The 16643-nt window shown below is 40.7% G+C and overlaps 1 protein-coding gene and 1 long non-coding RNA gene across 4 annotated transcripts in view; both read right to left on the reverse strand.

Annotated features, from left to right (window-relative positions):
* Positions 1-8004, reverse strand: part of WDFY2 (WD repeat and FYVE domain containing 2) — a 145812-nt gene extending 137808 nt beyond the window's left edge. For 2 of the 3 annotated variants that reach the window (XR_012640490.1, XM_074960290.1), the window contains exon 1: positions 7705-7996. Coding sequence is in view for 2 of the 3 variants with exons in the window: in XM_074960290.1 (XP_074816391.1) it covers positions 7705-7841 (137 nt within the window). In the remaining variant the exon portion in view is untranslated. Of the gene's footprint in view, positions 1-7704 lie in introns of all 3 variants that reach the window. The other variant, XM_074960303.1, reaches the window with a different exon arrangement.
* A 3819-nt stretch (positions 8005-11823) lies between these two features.
* Positions 11824-16432, reverse strand: LOC141991927 (uncharacterized). Its single transcript, XR_012640495.1, has 3 exons — positions 16298-16432; positions 13440-13572; positions 11824-11896 (listed from the first exon to the last, which is right to left on the reverse strand). It is a non-coding gene; the product is annotated as an uncharacterized LOC141991927 (long non-coding RNA).
* Between the last annotated feature and the right edge of the window lie 211 nt (positions 16433-16643).

Below are 16643 nucleotides of genomic sequence, written 5' to 3' on the forward strand. Positions count from 1 at the left end.
TTACATACAACACTCCTGTTAATACATTTCAAAATGATATTTGCCTTTTTTGCAATTACATCACATTGTTGACTCTCATTCAATTTGTGATCCACTACAATACCCAGAACCTTTTCATTAGTACCAACACCTAACCCAGCTATTCCCCATTTTGTAGTTGTGCGTTTGATTTTTCCTTTCTTTATTGCAGTTTATCTTGTTCATTTCAGACCAATTCGTCAAGGTCATTTTGAATTTTAGTCCTGTCCTCGAAAGCACTTGTAACCCCTTCCAGCTTGGTGTCATTTGCAAAATTTGTAAGCATACTAATGACCTGGATAATAGAGTGGAGAGTAAGATATTCAACAGTACCTGACCCAGGACTGACCCCTGTAGGACCCCATTTTGTAAGCTCCTCAGAGCAGGGAGCTGTCATTTTGTTCACCCATAAAGCACTATCCCCAACTACAGCACTGTTTAAGTAACTACTACTTCTGCAGTAAACTACATTAGAAATTCATACAAGCCTGTATAGAGAAGACACACCACACTCAAACACCCATTGCCAACACACTCAGATCTTGCACTGATGGCACACTCCTTCTTAACTTCTACTGCAAACCAATGATCAACTGTCTAGTGCATACCATCCTTACTGCAGCAATGGATTCAGGAACCAAGCTGCACAGTATTGCACTCCACCACATCCTCTTTTTGGGGTGCTGCATTCAGACCACTGAATGTTCACCTCTTCCTTAAAATACTTCCCAGGTGTGATTTAAAATAAATTCTTAAGATATAGTCTATGCCACTATATGCCCAACTTCCTTGACATGTACAAGAAGATAAAATAAACTCTGGTTCCTTGTAAGTCTTTAACAGCTGAAAGGCCAAATTTCTATACCTCACAGTGTATTTCACAAGCGTGCTAAAAAGCACACTGAAAAGTTATGTGGATGTCAATTATGGTGAAGTGTGCTTTCCCTACAACCATATTGAGCAACACCAGTAATGTGTGGAAATCTAAATTCCTTCTATAGATCAAAACCCTTTGCCATACAAATTCTTTAACAGAATTGCTGACTAACAAGCCCAGAAGACAATCCATGGACAGGTGTGTTACGTCAAACTAGGCTGACCTAAATTGAAAAAGCCTGATGAAAACCTCAAGTTGCAAAACAGCATGAGCAGTACAAGTTAATGTTTTATAGTTCATTGGATGTGGAGTGAATAGAGAGGCCAATATGAACTCAGAATGTAAACTTTCAGAGGTCTTCATCTGTTATGTTTGTACAGTACCTAGTACAATAAGGGTAGGGCCTTTAGGTGCTGCAGCAACACAACAGAGTAGGGGGGCCAGTACACATTTATTTTTATAGTTTACTTCTAACTTATTACTCTTTATGGCATAAAATTACTTTTCCAAGTTTTGTTTCCTTTTAAGTTATTACAACTACTGCATTTTAGAAAATGACAAAGAAAATCAGATGAAGAGCTTTGATGATTCCCCCATTATGGACTACAGTATTGGATCAGAATGGAGCAGAGGTATAATGCTTGACCTTAACTCCCAAGTTTTCAAAATCAACTATATGGGAGTTAAAGCCCAGGACTTTCACTGAGATGAGAGCACAGTCCAGAGAAATGAGTTCACAGTCAGAAAAGCTCTGCAGACTGGCAAATTGGTGTAGATCTCCTACCATGCTTCTCTGGCTGATAGTGCAGACTGACCAATGGCAGCCACCACCCCACGATATATCCAACCTTGCTCAGAGCAGGTTCAGAGGACACCATGATTAAAACACTAGCAGCCAGACTGCACTAGCACCCCCAACACTGGTGAAGCTGCATGCTAGTAGCTTCAGAAGTTTGCCAATATAGGCAAGTCTGAACTATAGCCCTTGACAAATGGGCAAGTCAATCCATTTCTCCCTCTGTATCCAATGTTTGGCTAAGGATAGCTACCTCCCCCACAATGCTATGGTGAAGATTTAATATTTGTACAGTGACTTGAACTTGTGACAGGCTAACGACCTAAATTTCAGAGGTGTCCAGCACACACAACCTCCTCCAGAGTGGTCTGATTTAAAATGAAATGATTTAAATCACCAATTTTAATAATAATTTAAAGCAGCAAGCAGGAAACCTTGATTCAAGACACTGATTTTAAACTGTGTTTTGCATTTGCACTTTTTAAGTTACTTTCCTAAAGAAAGGCTGATTCTCTTTGGTTGGTAACTATTAAAACATGCTGATCTGCAACTAAATGTAGCCTATACGTTAAATTGTGCTTCTTTTTACTCGTCTGGGGGGTACACTACATCTACACACATTTGTTTAAGTAATAATATAGTAAACTTTTATTCAGTCCTTGTTTTTTTTAAATTTTTATTGTTAGAAACTGTGAATGATGCATTTCTTATTTACTATATGATGTGTTTTTTTACTTGTGATTTGTGTAAAACTATTTGGATAGAAATTCAAATAAAATTAAAATGCATAAAAGCATCATTTTAAAATTGTTTTATTAGTTAAATAAAACTGCGAGATACATAAACTTTCTAATAAAAGTGTTTCTTATCAAAACCTCTCCTGCATTTAAAATTGATTTATTCAAAGTATCTGTGCTCAGTAAATTCAACTGATAGTTTTGAATCACTATGCCCTTCAAAATTTTAGAACTAGTAGATCTCATCCTCTCAGCTGTTTTTTATTCATAAATTGGAAGAGAACAAACTTTTCTGCCTTTTCAACTCCCATTGGTTTCTTAACTTTGAACCAACTAAGAACTAGTTGAATAGACTAAAAAGAAAGTATTCTCTCACACCTGCAGAAAAAGCTACTGATGTCAAAAGCTGGTTTAGCACTTCAACAAAGTCTAGCTCCAGGTTCTTAGCCAGTGACTTACCCCAGTGGTTTGACTTTCTTTAAAACTGGGTACCCAACATGTACTGCTTTATATTTTTTAAATTATTGTAATGGATATTAAGTTTAGTCCTTAACATTGGTTGTCAATTTCAAATATTTTTCTTTAAATCCTCTAAAAAAAATAAACCTATCAGATTTTTTTGGTTTAAAAAAAAATTAAATTCTATCCGCCTTGATTTCCTCTCAAGTCAATGGGAAGTAGGAATGCTCAGCACGTTTGAGAATTTGGCCAATATGTATCATAAATTTCCAGAGCCCCTTGAATTTAAAGACCAATGACAAGACATTCAGTTCTGGATCCTTAAAAATTCCAATATTTAGCCTGCAGTGTAAAAGCTTTTGGCACACTTTCAATCTAAGCTGTGTATGATATAGGATTCTACGTGTTGGGATCTAAGTGGCTGTCAGCTCCAGCAGTTTGTTAGCAGGTAGGGCAGTGTGGAAGAAAGCTTGTAATCTTGTTCTCAGAACTTCACCTTATCAGATTTAAACAAACATTCTTAGATAGGCTTTAGCTTTCACCAGTGTAAACAGGTATACTCACTTCTTCTAAAACAAAGTCAAAATAAAGTTAGACAATTATTTATTCCAGTGTGCATCCACATCATATACATTATACCATTCCTCAATATCCCACGTCATGATAAATATCAACCCAAACAGTTCAGAGACCACAGACACACTGGAAGATGTTTTGGTTTAACAATCTGCATTATCTCAACTTTAAGATCAGGATTCAGAAATCAGATTTGTAGAATACAGGTGTCATCAGATTTCATGTTTTTCCAAATTAAAACCAAAAATCTTAAGAACTTTAAAAATAAACTAATACATCCTTTATTTTGACAGAGTCAACTTTAAGAATGTTGCTGTTATACATATAAAGTACATTCTGTTCAGGTTCTCATATTGCATCAGCCATGAGGGTATTGTTAGCTATTGTTTAAAATGGTTTCAGAGTAAGAGTCTACAAAGCAATGAACCCAGGCACAACTCTGGGCATTGCACAAAATACAGAAAGACATCAAGACCCCATATCCTAGACAGTTTATGAAATGAAGAGCCAGATGATGCAAAACAGACACCCGCCTTAAAGCCTAGCTTTGATTGTTAAACATTGATAGTGTTAGGAATAAAGAGCCATTTGATGACTCTCTTGTGTTCATAAAAAATTCCTAATCCCAAATGTTGGATACAAATCATTCCAGCTGAAGCTGATTAATAAATTTCAGAGTATCTCACATACAACTGATACACATAATTAGAGCCCTGCATAGATACAAAATTTCTATCCGCACCTAATCTGCGATCCACAAACATGGTCCGCAGATATCCCTATCTGCAGATATAAAACAGATACCCGCAGATTTGCAGAGCTCTACACATAATAGGTCTGACCTCAGCCAGAACTACCACCTGCTTCCATAAGTAAGGAAACGGGCATAAACGCACCACATTCATTACTAGTTTGATTTCCCATTGAACACTGACCCTCATTCTGTATTGGCTTAATTGGAGTACATAAACCAATACAGAATGAGACTCAATGTTAAATGGGAAATCAAACTAGGAGGCAGCATAGCACTGAAGTGATGAAAGCAAACATTGTCACTTGCTGCATTCCCCTACCATGCTCTTGTCTCTGTAACAAGAAGGCTACAAGTTTACTCCCAAGCTGCTGTTTCCTCCAAATAAAGCTTAACACAGATCTCTGAATTCCTTAACTGCAATAGAAGTAGTGACGACTGAAATAAAGTACTACTTCAGCTATGAATCCAAAAATGAACATCCACTTACATAAATCCATTCCTACCTAAAGTAATGAATTAAGTGTAGTTAATGAAAGAATGTATTAGCGTCAAGTGGAAGAGTCAGAAGGTTTCCAGATTACCTAACAAAGGCACCTCTAGTTTTCCTAGATCCACCCTGTACTGCCAACAGCACTCCAAACATCAGCAAGAAAGAAGCAAAAGAATCACTTTTAACCAGGTTTATCAACAGGCAGATTAATCATCATACCAGAAGATTTTAACATACCCATGTTCCTTAGCGATACTCTCCAGATCTCCACTTTACTATAGGCTCCTTCAGACAAAGGCTTCTTTTAACAGAGAATCTCTACGTGGCGTACAGAAATGTTACCTTACAGTGTCATGCTGCTATTCTGGCACGTAAAAATTAGGGGGTTTTATACCTTGTAAAAAGCAGTGCAAGAAACAATAAGACCCCTTACTCTCTTTCTCTAAGGGGAAAGATATTAGGTACATTCACTCTATTAAGATAACGAATGTTTGAGAAGTATTTTCTTACAGCGCAGAACATCAGTGGCATCAATCCAGCACGTCATTATGCGCCAACTGCTACTATACTCATGCTTTACTCAGTGTCTCACACAGCGAAATTTGGCCATATCACTTAAAATAAGTGGATTTCACATTTTCAGTCACTAGCAATTCCACAGTATACCTGCCTCTAAGAAGCTTAAGTGTTTTCTTTTATTAACAAACACGAAAGCTTATTGGAGCCCAGCGCATAGATGAACTTTAATGAGATTTTGCACAGTTCAGATATCAGACAGGTAACCAGAAACTAACTTATGGTAAAACTTAGGCTTTTTCAATACTAGTACACTGATAAAAGGGCATTCTTTTTAATGACAATACTGGAGTCTAAAGTAAGGAAAATCCTGAACCTGAGATAAAGTGCCCATGGGCCAACAATCTGGTTTTAAAAAAAACCAACCCACAATCCTGTTAGGAGCAGATAAGTCAACTGATTTTTGGTTGTGTGATGATGCAGGGAAGGACAGCTCAGTGGTTTGACCATTGGCCTGCTAAACCCAGGGTTGTGAGTTCAATCCTTGAGGGGGACATCCCAGGATCTGGGTCAAAAATTGGGGATTAGTCCTGCTTTGAGCAGGGGGTTGAAGTAGATGACCTCCTAAGGTCATGTCCAACCCTGATATTCTATGGTGCTCTAGTCCCATATAGAGCTTTACTTCGGGGGCAGGGATAGCTCAGTGGTTTGAGCATTGGCCCGCTAAACCAAGGGTTGTGAGTTCAATCCTTGAGGGGCTCACTTAGGGATCTGGGGCAAAAATTGGGGATTGGTCCTGCTTTGATCAGGGGGTTGGATTAGATGACCTCCTGACATCCCTTCCAACCCTGATATTCTATATTTCAATGAAACTACATTTTAGAATGGTTATTATATGGGTTCCAATTAGGATCATGGAACATTTTTTTATTTTAAGGGAAAGCACTCCTATAGAGTTAACAAAATGAAACCATTCTAGATGTAAGAGGAAATGCCACTAAATGAAGTAAATTTGAACTCTTTCAGAAAAGAAAAGAAAAGAAAAGAAAAGAAAAGAAAAGAAAAGAAAAAGAAGCATCATTGGATGGCTTAAGACATACTTTTATATTGTGGAGTAAGACTAATAAAAATTATAAAAATACCAGACAGTTTAGCAGTTTTACAATACTAGATATTGGACTGGTTTCTTATCCTTTAGATATGTTATTTTTAAAAGAACTAGCAGGAAATGTTTTTGTTAGATAAGAACTAGAAGCGCTGTTTCAGTGAACAACATTGGTATCTTCTGTCTCGTCTCAAAACAAATCTCACATGGATTTGTCAAAAGCTGCATGTGTGGAAACTGGTCTGACAAATTACGTATCAAACACAGATTAACGAATAATATAAACTGCTCATATTGAAATGCTAAAAAGTTTGATTCCCCAATCTAGCAGATTTACTTAACTGTAGCTACAAGACTAAAATACACAAAAGGCTATTCAGTGCAACTGTTGTAGCTAGCTCATTGTTATCAACTCTGAGTTTGACATATCTTTCTGAATGCTGATTTTAATAATATAAACAGAAATTGAACATGAGACTACAGTAATTTGAGTGACATTTTGCTACAAACATTAGCAGCTCCTTCTTAGCAAGTTACCAAACAACACACACAGCAATGCAACTGTTGTTTTAAAGGCCTGCTGAAGTACAATGTTGGACTGAAAAAAACCCAGCTTGGCTTCTGTGAATATATTTATATGAATTTTCAAGGAGCATCACTTGTGAAATCCTCCACTACATTTTATGACAAAGGAAAAGTCATGCACTGACTTGCACACCACTTCTGGCGTACAGTAACAAGCATATTATGGAAAATGACTCACTTCAATTTTCAGGACAGAACATTTTAGCATGTGTGACCACAAATCCGGAATCCCGGAATCTCTGATATAAAAGTTAATTAAAGATACGTTATTGGTTTTGACCAGGCATCAGCCACAACATATCCTTTCTCACGTCTGTGTAGTCTGAATCATGCACACCACAGTCAGATGCAGCAGGGTTACCATGACACGGTGAGCTCCCTGGCAGAGTGAGCAGTGTGCACGCATAAAAGGCCTGATCAATATTCAATCTACTCGGCGTATGCTCTGCCCGAGCAACTCGTTCGTGTCTCCTTATGCAAGACACAGGCCAGCCCAGCACCGAGCGGATCGCCCTGCTAACCACCGGGGCAGGTCTGATACACGCAGAGCAATCCCTTTCCCACCCCAGTTCTTGCACACAGAGCCATTGCACCCCTGCAGGGAGACCACTACGGGACCCCAACCCCACGGTGGGCTTGTCTCATGCACGCACACACACACACACACACACACACACACACGCGCGCGCAGCATCACCGCGGACCCACACGCGCTCCCCGGGGACCCCCGGCACTGCCGCCCTGGCTGCGGGCGGGGCCGAGGCGGCGTGCCCGCCTCCCCCTGCCAGTACCTGTCCTCGGAGACGCTGATGACCCCGTCCTCCTTGGGCACGATCGCGGCCATGCTCACTACATCCTGGGAACCCTCCACCTTGCTGAGCAGGACGGGCTTGCGGGTCAGCGCCTTGGGCTGGATCTCAGCGGCCATGGGCAGCGCCGGCGGGCTCGGGCTGCGGCAGGGGACGGGGACGGGGGCGGCGCCGGTCTGCAGCAGCAGCAATAACAGAAGGAGGAGGAGGGGCCGCGTCTCGCGCCTTGTGGAATCCCTCAGAACCAGGAACCAAAACAGCAGCTCGCGCGGCAGCTAGCACCGCCCCTGCCACTAAAGCGCCCCGCCCTCCCCGCGCCGGGCCACTGTGGCAGCGGCACTTCCGGGAGCCCCGCCCCCCGCGCGGCCCCAGGCACCCAATCGGGAGCGGGGCAGCCGGCCTGGAGCGCAAGCGGGCCGGCCTGGGTGCACAGGGAGGAGGGGTTTGCGCCGGTCGACTGACGCAAGAGGCGCGGCGCTCGGCTGCCCCTTCTCCCCGGCTGGCGGAGGGTGATCGCGGCGCTGAAGCCATCAAGGTACTTGGGTGACGGGAGCCCAACCCTGACAGAGCCCCGGGCATGTTCCGTGCCCGTCTTTCTTCTACACGGGCTGGGGTCGGGCTGGCCCCATTGCTGAGGGGGCGGGGAAGGGCGCAAATAAACTCTACAGCTCCCCTTACCGACTCTCCCTGCGAGCCTGCGCCGGCTGGATGGAGTCCGTCTTCTAGGGTCAGAGCAGCTGATAATTAGCTTGGTGTCGAGGTGTTCCTTCCACCCCATTTCCTCCATTCAAGCTCCCGTCCCCAGAAGCAGGGAGTTATGTGGGATAAGAGCATGGATGACTCTGCACAATTAGGATCTCCTTTGTGCTGGGGGGGGGAGCTCCTTCTGACGCCAGAAACATCAATTTTACTAACTAGTTATTTTTTTAATAAATATTACATTAAAAAAGATTCTCACCTGACTCCTTCAAAATTATCAGTCCTTTCCCTAATTACTCTGGCTTCTTCACATGTCGGATATCCTACTAAAAAATTCCTCTGCAAAGTATAAAAAGAAAAAGGTGTTTTACCAGTTGGGGTTTCACCACCAAAGTAGTTCAGGAGGGTACAAGGCAAAAGAGAGGATAGGTGGAAGAGGAAAAAGCTGCAGGACCCAAACTCTGCCCATACATGTTGCAAAAATACTAGTAATGTCTTCTAATAATGGTATAGAATGACAGAAAGAGTTGCTGTCAACACTAAACAATGAACTTTCTGTATAAATAATCTTTAACAAGAATTAATATTGTGCAAATTATAGATTCAAATAGGTCACTAGTTTATCATCTCATTTGCTGGCCTTGGGAAGGGTTTTAGTTTGTTGATTCACTTGAACTAGAAAATCTCACAAAGACTCCTTGTTCAGTAGGTTTAGAAACTCCCTTCACTAAGGTAGTGTTTGCAGTGTGACCCTAGTAGCCAAGGTGCTCAAACTACTGAGATTGGAAGCAGCTGAAGATGCCTTTTAATCTATACTGAGTCTCAATCACATAGGATCACAAGTTACAGCTACATCCAGTAACAACAGCTGATATCCAATATTCTTCATAGATTTATCAGGACTGGGTTCCCAATGCAGGAAAGCACTTAAGCACTGTAGCTCATGAAAGCTTATGCTCAAATAAATTTGTTAGTCTCTAAGGTGCCACAAGTACTCCTTTTCTTTTTGCAGATACAGACTAACATGGCTGCTACTCTGAAACCATACTTTAGGAATGTACTTCAGCACTTTTTCTGAATAGAGATGCATTCCTAAATTGGGGTCTAGGTTGTCTGGTTTAAACTGGGGCAAATGTCAGCCTGTATTCCAATGGTAAAAGAAATTCTGAGACCTTTTACCTTTGGCACATTCTTTCTCAAAGCTGGCAAACTGTAGCCTGTTGCAGCAACTAATGGGACACCAGATAGGTATGTCCCTTTTCTTCACAGAGGTCTGCTGCTATTCTTTTCTAGTGCTATTAGCTAATTCAACAGGTTTGAGAGGCTCGTTGGATTTTTTTCTGGCCATTCTGCAACCATTTGTAATATACATGTCTGTAAGGAATAGGGAGGACAAAGACTGGAGGGAGATATTTCAAGGGTCTCTTGTGTTCATATTACTTTTTCCTTTTTTCATATTTTATGATTGAAGGTATAAGTTTGAAATAATGATTAGCAGAATTGTTGTAAAAGTTGGTGGCACTCTAAACTGTCAGTCCATATTAAATGGACATTTACAAAAATAATTTTAATATATTATTACTCTTCTGCATCACACAAAGGTTATTTTATTGATTTAGGCTACAGAACAGTATCTGAGTGATCCTCAAAAATTATGCACAATGGGGTGGAATTAAATACAGGTCCACCAAGTAAAATTAATTGCATGAACACAACTGCAGTATTTACATGTATTATCAACAGAATGTTTTTGCAATTCAGTTTTTTACTTTCATGGGGGAGGAGGGATTTTTATTCCCCCCAAGAAACTCACCCTAATCCCAACATCTGGTTTTCAGCAAGTTTCTGCTTTTTAGTCAGCTTTTCTGCTAGGTAAACTGAGACACAGGGTGGTCAAATAACTTGCCCAAAGTTACATTCATATTGTGCTAACGCTGATGAAAAGGCATTTACTCTTGAGGTCAGTGTTATTAAAGGCAAACTTTCACCATCTATTACAAGAATTCTGCAAAATCACATGAAACATGTCTTTGTCACAGTTCTTCACTACCGAAGGGCTTTTCAGACTTAAGGCAATACTGCAGCTGTAAATTTGGGTTCATTTGTGCTGGAAATGGCCCACCTTGATTATCATACACATTGTAAAGAGAGTGGTCACTTTGGATGGGCTATTACCAGCAGGAGAGTGAGTGTGTGTGTGTGGGGGGGGGGGGGGGGGAGGGTGAGAAAACCTGGATTTGTGCTGGAAATGGCCCAACTTGATTATCATACACATTGTAAGGAGAGTGATCACTTTAGATAAGCTATTACCAGCAGGAGAGTGGGGTGGGAGGAGGTATTGTTTCATGGTCTCTGTGTATATAATGTCTTCTGCAGTTTCCACAGTATGCATCCGATGAAGTGAGCTGTAGCTCACAAAAGCTTATGCTCAAATAAATTGGTTAGTCTCTAAGGTGCCACAAGTACTCCTTTTCTTTTTGCGAATACAGACTAACACGACTGTTACTCTGAAACCTGTCACCAAGCAGCAGTTTTCCATGTGATTAGTGCTTCTACCCCATAAACAGAAGGGGGAGGGAGGGAGAGAAATACTGGATCTAAGTCTGAGTACCACAGGTGGTATATTTGCTTCCTAAAAAGCATGTGCACTTGGGAAAAAAATCATTACATGCTTCTCTTGCTAGCATGGAGGCTTTTGTATTCTTTTTGCAGATGATCTCTGAAAGCACAAATGGAGAGAAATAAAACTGTTGATATCATCCAAGGGTGTTTTGCGGATTTTATTTTGTTACTGTAAATTGTGAAACAGAAGGAAGCCTAGTTACAGGCATGGTATTCTTGGAAGATACAACAGAGAGAGAGAAAGAAGTCATTTCTGCATTGGTCCTTACTATTCAAAATGTCCTGGAAAAATTCCTCCATAAGGATAATAGATTGCCTCTGAAAAAATTAACCTTTGTTTGTACAATGTCAGTATAATTTAATCTGTGTTCATCAACGAGAGACAAGATGGGAGAGGTAATATTTGTATTGGATATTTTAGTCAGCAATGGTCCTTGTTTTATTTTGCATTTTGCTGTAGCTGTTTGTAAACAGAAATGTCTCTCCCTCTACTAGTTTTGGTCTTTCCTATCTGATGTACTTCTGTTTACTCCTCTTTTTTTTTTCCCCCCCAGTGGGAGTGAAATGAACATACCTTTTGGTGATAGTACTTTTGAATTCACATATTTGATGACATCATCACAACTCTGGGAATCAGTGGTGGCCTCAGGCCATGGTGGTTACATACACTTGAGCCAAGCCCCAGGTGCTCACACCAGGACAGTATACCAGAAAACCTTCTTTGATTCCTCATCTGCAATCCTGTTTGACACTCTTGGGCTGTAGCAGAAAGAAATTCCCTACCTACCACCGCTGTCTCCTTGCTCTCTGGGTCCATCTTCTGGCTTCTCAGACAATATAGTGGAGTAAGAATCTGAAGGTTTAAAAGTAGATGTCATAAGCAGGTAATCATAGCCTAAGTCAATAGTTCTCAAGGGCTATGCGTACCCCTTGGGGTACACAGAGGTCTTTCAGGGGCTACGTCAACTCATCTAGATATTTGCCTAGTTTTACAACAGGTTAGATAAAAAGCCCTAGCAGTCAGTACCAACGAAAATTTCATACAGGCAAAATGAGAACGTAAGCAATTTTTCAGTAATAATATGCTGTGACATTTTTGTATTTTTATGTCTAATTTTGTAAGCAAGTAGTTTTTAACTGAGGTGGAACATGGGGTACGCAAGACAAGTCAGACTCCTGAAAGTGGTACAGTAGACTGGAAAGGTTGAGAACCACTGGCTTAAGCGAGAGTTCAGGCAGGCAGGAAGGAGAGGATTAGATAAGTGGCATAGAAAGGTGAAAGTGGAGTGGTCCAACATGGAAGGAGCTGGATGGAGTCCCCAGCCCGTCTGTGAGCAGTATTTTTTAGTTAACTACAGCTGCAGACTTGCAACTTCTGTAAGTTTGAGGGGACATTCCTCTCCCAGCACAACATAGCAACATTTGTCTATGTTGTGTTGCCACTTTAATTCATGCCTTTTTTGCTGCATGATTATTTTAATATTATATCATCATGCAACCTGATGAACCTCCAAACAAATAATGGGAACTGGAAATCCAGCACGCCTTGGGATCATCCTGTTAAAAGTGAGTCAATCTAACAAACAGGGTGGCAACAGGAGCTCACAAAAAAGTTTAGCTCTCTCCATTGTGAAAACAGATAATTTATTCCTACCCTTTGTTTCCTATCTTTTAACCAGTTACTGATCTATGAGAGGACTTTTCCTTTTATCCCATCTACTTAGTTTCCTTAAGAGCCTTTGGCGAAGGATGTTGTCAAAGACTTTCTTAAAATCCTAGTAGTACATTATATCGACTGGCACCTTCAAAGAATTCTAATAGAGCTGTGGAAGCACAGCTTCTCTTTAGAAAAGCCATGTTGACTTTTCCCCAAGAAATTGTGTTTATGTATGTGTCTGATTCTTTTCTTTACTATAGTTTCTACCAATTTTTCCAGTACTGAAGTTAGGTTCTATTGCCTACCCCTGCCACATCCCAGAACAGCCAGTGAAAAACCATCAGCGACAACAACAAACAATCCAACCCACTTAAAGGTAGAAAAGAAACTCTGCAACATGCCAGGAGTTCACCCTGCCTGTGAATAGAAACAAAGGACTGTTTTCAGTCTTACATAGTTTAGAAAAAGGGACTTCAGTGAGGAAAAACCTTGGCAGAGGGGGACATTTTCATAGACATTTGGATCCTGGTTCTTGAGAAACCATTCACCTCTGCCTGCAATGGACTGAACTTTCAGGAAAAATCTACTTTATTAGATAGGAAAGGTAACCGTTTATAATTGTAGATCCAGGTTCGCTTTTATGATTGTGTTTCGTACAGTAACATCTTGTTTTCACCACTCTCTCGTTCCTAATTTAAATTTTTTTTATTTCTTAAATAAATCCTGTTTAAGTGCTCACAAGTGCTGTGTGGTTTACAGGGTTACCCGCATCTTTCCGTGCAGAGGATCAGGAAATTCGGAGAGTAGCCAGTGTCAGTGACTGGATATCACAGAGGCATGATTCAAAGGGATTTGGGTGCGCCATTGTTAACCTGCAAAGCAAAGGAAGGGCTGGGATAAGCTCAGAACAGCGTGCTTGAGTGGTGAAGGGCTGGCAGTATCAGGGAGCTGACATCCAGTTACCACAAAAACACTCCCTTTTGCTGGATGCAGGGGGTAACAAGGTGACTCACAGTCCTGGATACCCCAAGTACCATCAGACCATGCTAAACCAAAAGGACTTGTATACACAAAACCACCATCACATAAAATAGGTAAAAACACTTGGCATCAAGCAGCGCCACAAATGGCCATTTAATAGCCATCAAATTCAGCAGCCTCTTCTGCTCTCTCCGATGTCCCCCAGTTACTACATTTTCACAAATTTAACATAAATCCCAGGCATTATAAAGTAGGAAACAAATCTCTGAATTAAACATCACTTAGGGCTTGTCTATACCACGCAGCTTTTAGCAACAGCTTTGTCGCTAAAAGTCAGCGAGTGTAAACGCTCTTTGTCAGTACTTCGTTGGCACTTTTGCCAACAAAATACTTCCAGCCCTGCGAGTAGCATTAGCTTTGTCGGCAGGAGAGTGCTCCTGCCGACAAAGCCACGTTCACAATGCCACTTGCGTTGGCAAAACTTTTTTCTTTTGTGGATGGGCTTTTTAAGTACCCATGAAAGACAAAAGTTTTGTTGAAACTTTTCAGTGTAGACATACCCTTACTGAGTAACTGCATGTGTGTGTGCTTAAAATGTCCTCCCAGGTACCACACACTTGGTTTCTTTAGAGGTGGTAGTCTTCTTAACAAATTTACTGGAAAGAAATTTTTAAATAAAATGCTTTTAATTTGAGATATCAACTTTAATATTTAAAAAATGAAAGATAATGGGGGAACGAGTGTATACAAAATTTGCTGGGGGAAAAAGACCAAAACAAACCACTTTGTAGACCATCTATTCTGTGGAGCACTAACTTGTCTGAACTTGTTTTAAAAAAACAGCTTGCATAAGAAAATGCATCCTCACATTCAGACATGCTTTCCTCTATGTTGTGATTTTTGTTTTGCTGGCTTTAGCATTCTTATAGTGAATAATACTGGCTCATATGTTTTCTAAAAATAAACCCTCATGTGCTCTTAATGAGATTTATGACTGTTTTCTACCATATTCCGCTATTTTTGTGTGCTTTTTTTATAAATGTGGAAAATGCCCAACTTCTGTATTATATGTAGAAACTGATGTGCAGCTGGAGTCTGAGTTATGAATTACGAAAAAAGATTTAAAAGGACTCGTCTTCAGTGTCAACATACAGCACTTCATCTAAGACAAAGACATTAATGTTTAGCTACCATTAAGTGTTGTTGTCTCTTAACAGACTGTGTACATGTGGGAACAAAAAAGAGGGACGCTGTGTCAGTGTGTGGGCTGCAAATGAGAACTCCTGGCTCACACATTTTGCTCCATAAGCAGTTTTTGCACTATATGCAGTCTTATTCCTGTTTTCTCTGTCCTCACTGACACATCTCCATATATTTTCTCAAGTTTTGGGCCTCTAACCTTGTCCACTATAGAAACTTTTGTTAGTAATTCCATTATCTTTTTAGTGGATCTCTCCACCAACCTATTCTTATTTTTCTCAGCTCTTTACTCTTGAACTTTTCCAGGCTTTCTTTCAAGACTTGACAAATTTTGAATTGTTTTTATACCTTCCTTTCCCATTTGCTCCTGAAGAAGCTATCAAGATGAGAATGTCATTGATAAGCGTAACAGTGTATCTTCTATTTGGAAAGCAGAGGAAAAAAAACTGCACACAAAATCTACCTGAAACGATAAGCGAATTTCTTGCACACATAGCACTAACTATATGATGGTTTCGAAGTGCTAAGTACCTAATCTTTCTCTGATTTAACTATAACAATTAAAATATTTCTCCAGGGAGTCTCAAAGGACCTTTTCACACAATGGCCTTTGTCTGCATACTAGATCACTAGATTTTTTTTTTTTCTTGAAATTTCTCACTTTTTCCTATTACTCATATGGTCCACCAGTGGGAGCTCTTATGCTGACAAGGGACTGGCAGCCACTGGAGTTTCAACTACCACGTCACTAGATCTTCTCTGAGCAGTGTTAAACAAGATTATGATTAAAACACTGGTCTTCATTAACACTCCCACTGTTGCTAGCTCACTTGGTGAGGTGTAGCAATGGTGGGATATTCTAAGAAAAAAGTCTAGTTCAGACACAGCCTACGGTCAACGCCATTTTAGGATGGTTATTGCTAACACAATTGTAGCAGAATTTCTGTTACCTGTGTGGACAGGGATTCTTTCCTGTGAAAGTTAGCCAAATCATCCTGAAGATTACCCCTTACTGTAAGAGTATAGAAAAGCTTTATACCACACAAATATTATTGCATGTCTGCCTGTGTGTGTAAGAAAGATGGTGGACCCTCAGTAAGGCTAATCTGTTTAGGAATGTGGCAGGAGATCAGTTCCAACTGCTTACAGTTCCTAAACCAAGAGTGTTGTCCTCCTTTCTGTTCGGAAAGGGCTCCTTCAAAGAAAGCATGGAAAGGAACCTTGAGAGTAAAGAGCAGAAGATTTAGTTTGCATAGGAGGCTTAGGGCTCTGTGGCATAGAGTTGTTCTGGATGTCAGATCATCCAGTCATGTTCTTCCACACTTTAAGTCATCTTCTCTTTTGCAGATGAGTCAGCATCCCAGTCCCTCAATCAAATGAGTCTATGACCAAATGTGAAAGTACCTGCACACCTACCTAATAGCTGGGCACCGTCACAGCGCTAGCTTACATAGACTCTCTTAGCAGCTTGCAGATTGGTCCCCTGCAGTTCAGGTTGATTGGAGCCAAAACAGCCTCCCTACTTCAGGCCTGATATAAGGGATTTGGCACAGCGGAAAGGCAGAAGCTTCCTATGCAGAGCCCTGAGTCAGAACAGAGGCAAATGGATGCTTAAAAGGTCCTTTCTGAGCGCAAACAGTGCTCAGAGGTCAAAAGAACTCTCCTTCTAGAGTAGAAAAGTTCCCCACAGCAGCATAGAGCTAAGCAGTAGAACCACTGAGAAAGGCAGCAGACTTCAAAGCAGCAAGACGCACTATGAGAG

This window comes from Natator depressus, chromosome 1, assembly GCF_965152275.1.
Source record: "Natator depressus isolate rNatDep1 chromosome 1, rNatDep2.hap1, whole genome shotgun sequence".
Lineage (NCBI taxonomy): Eukaryota > Metazoa > Chordata > Testudines > Cheloniidae > Natator > Natator depressus.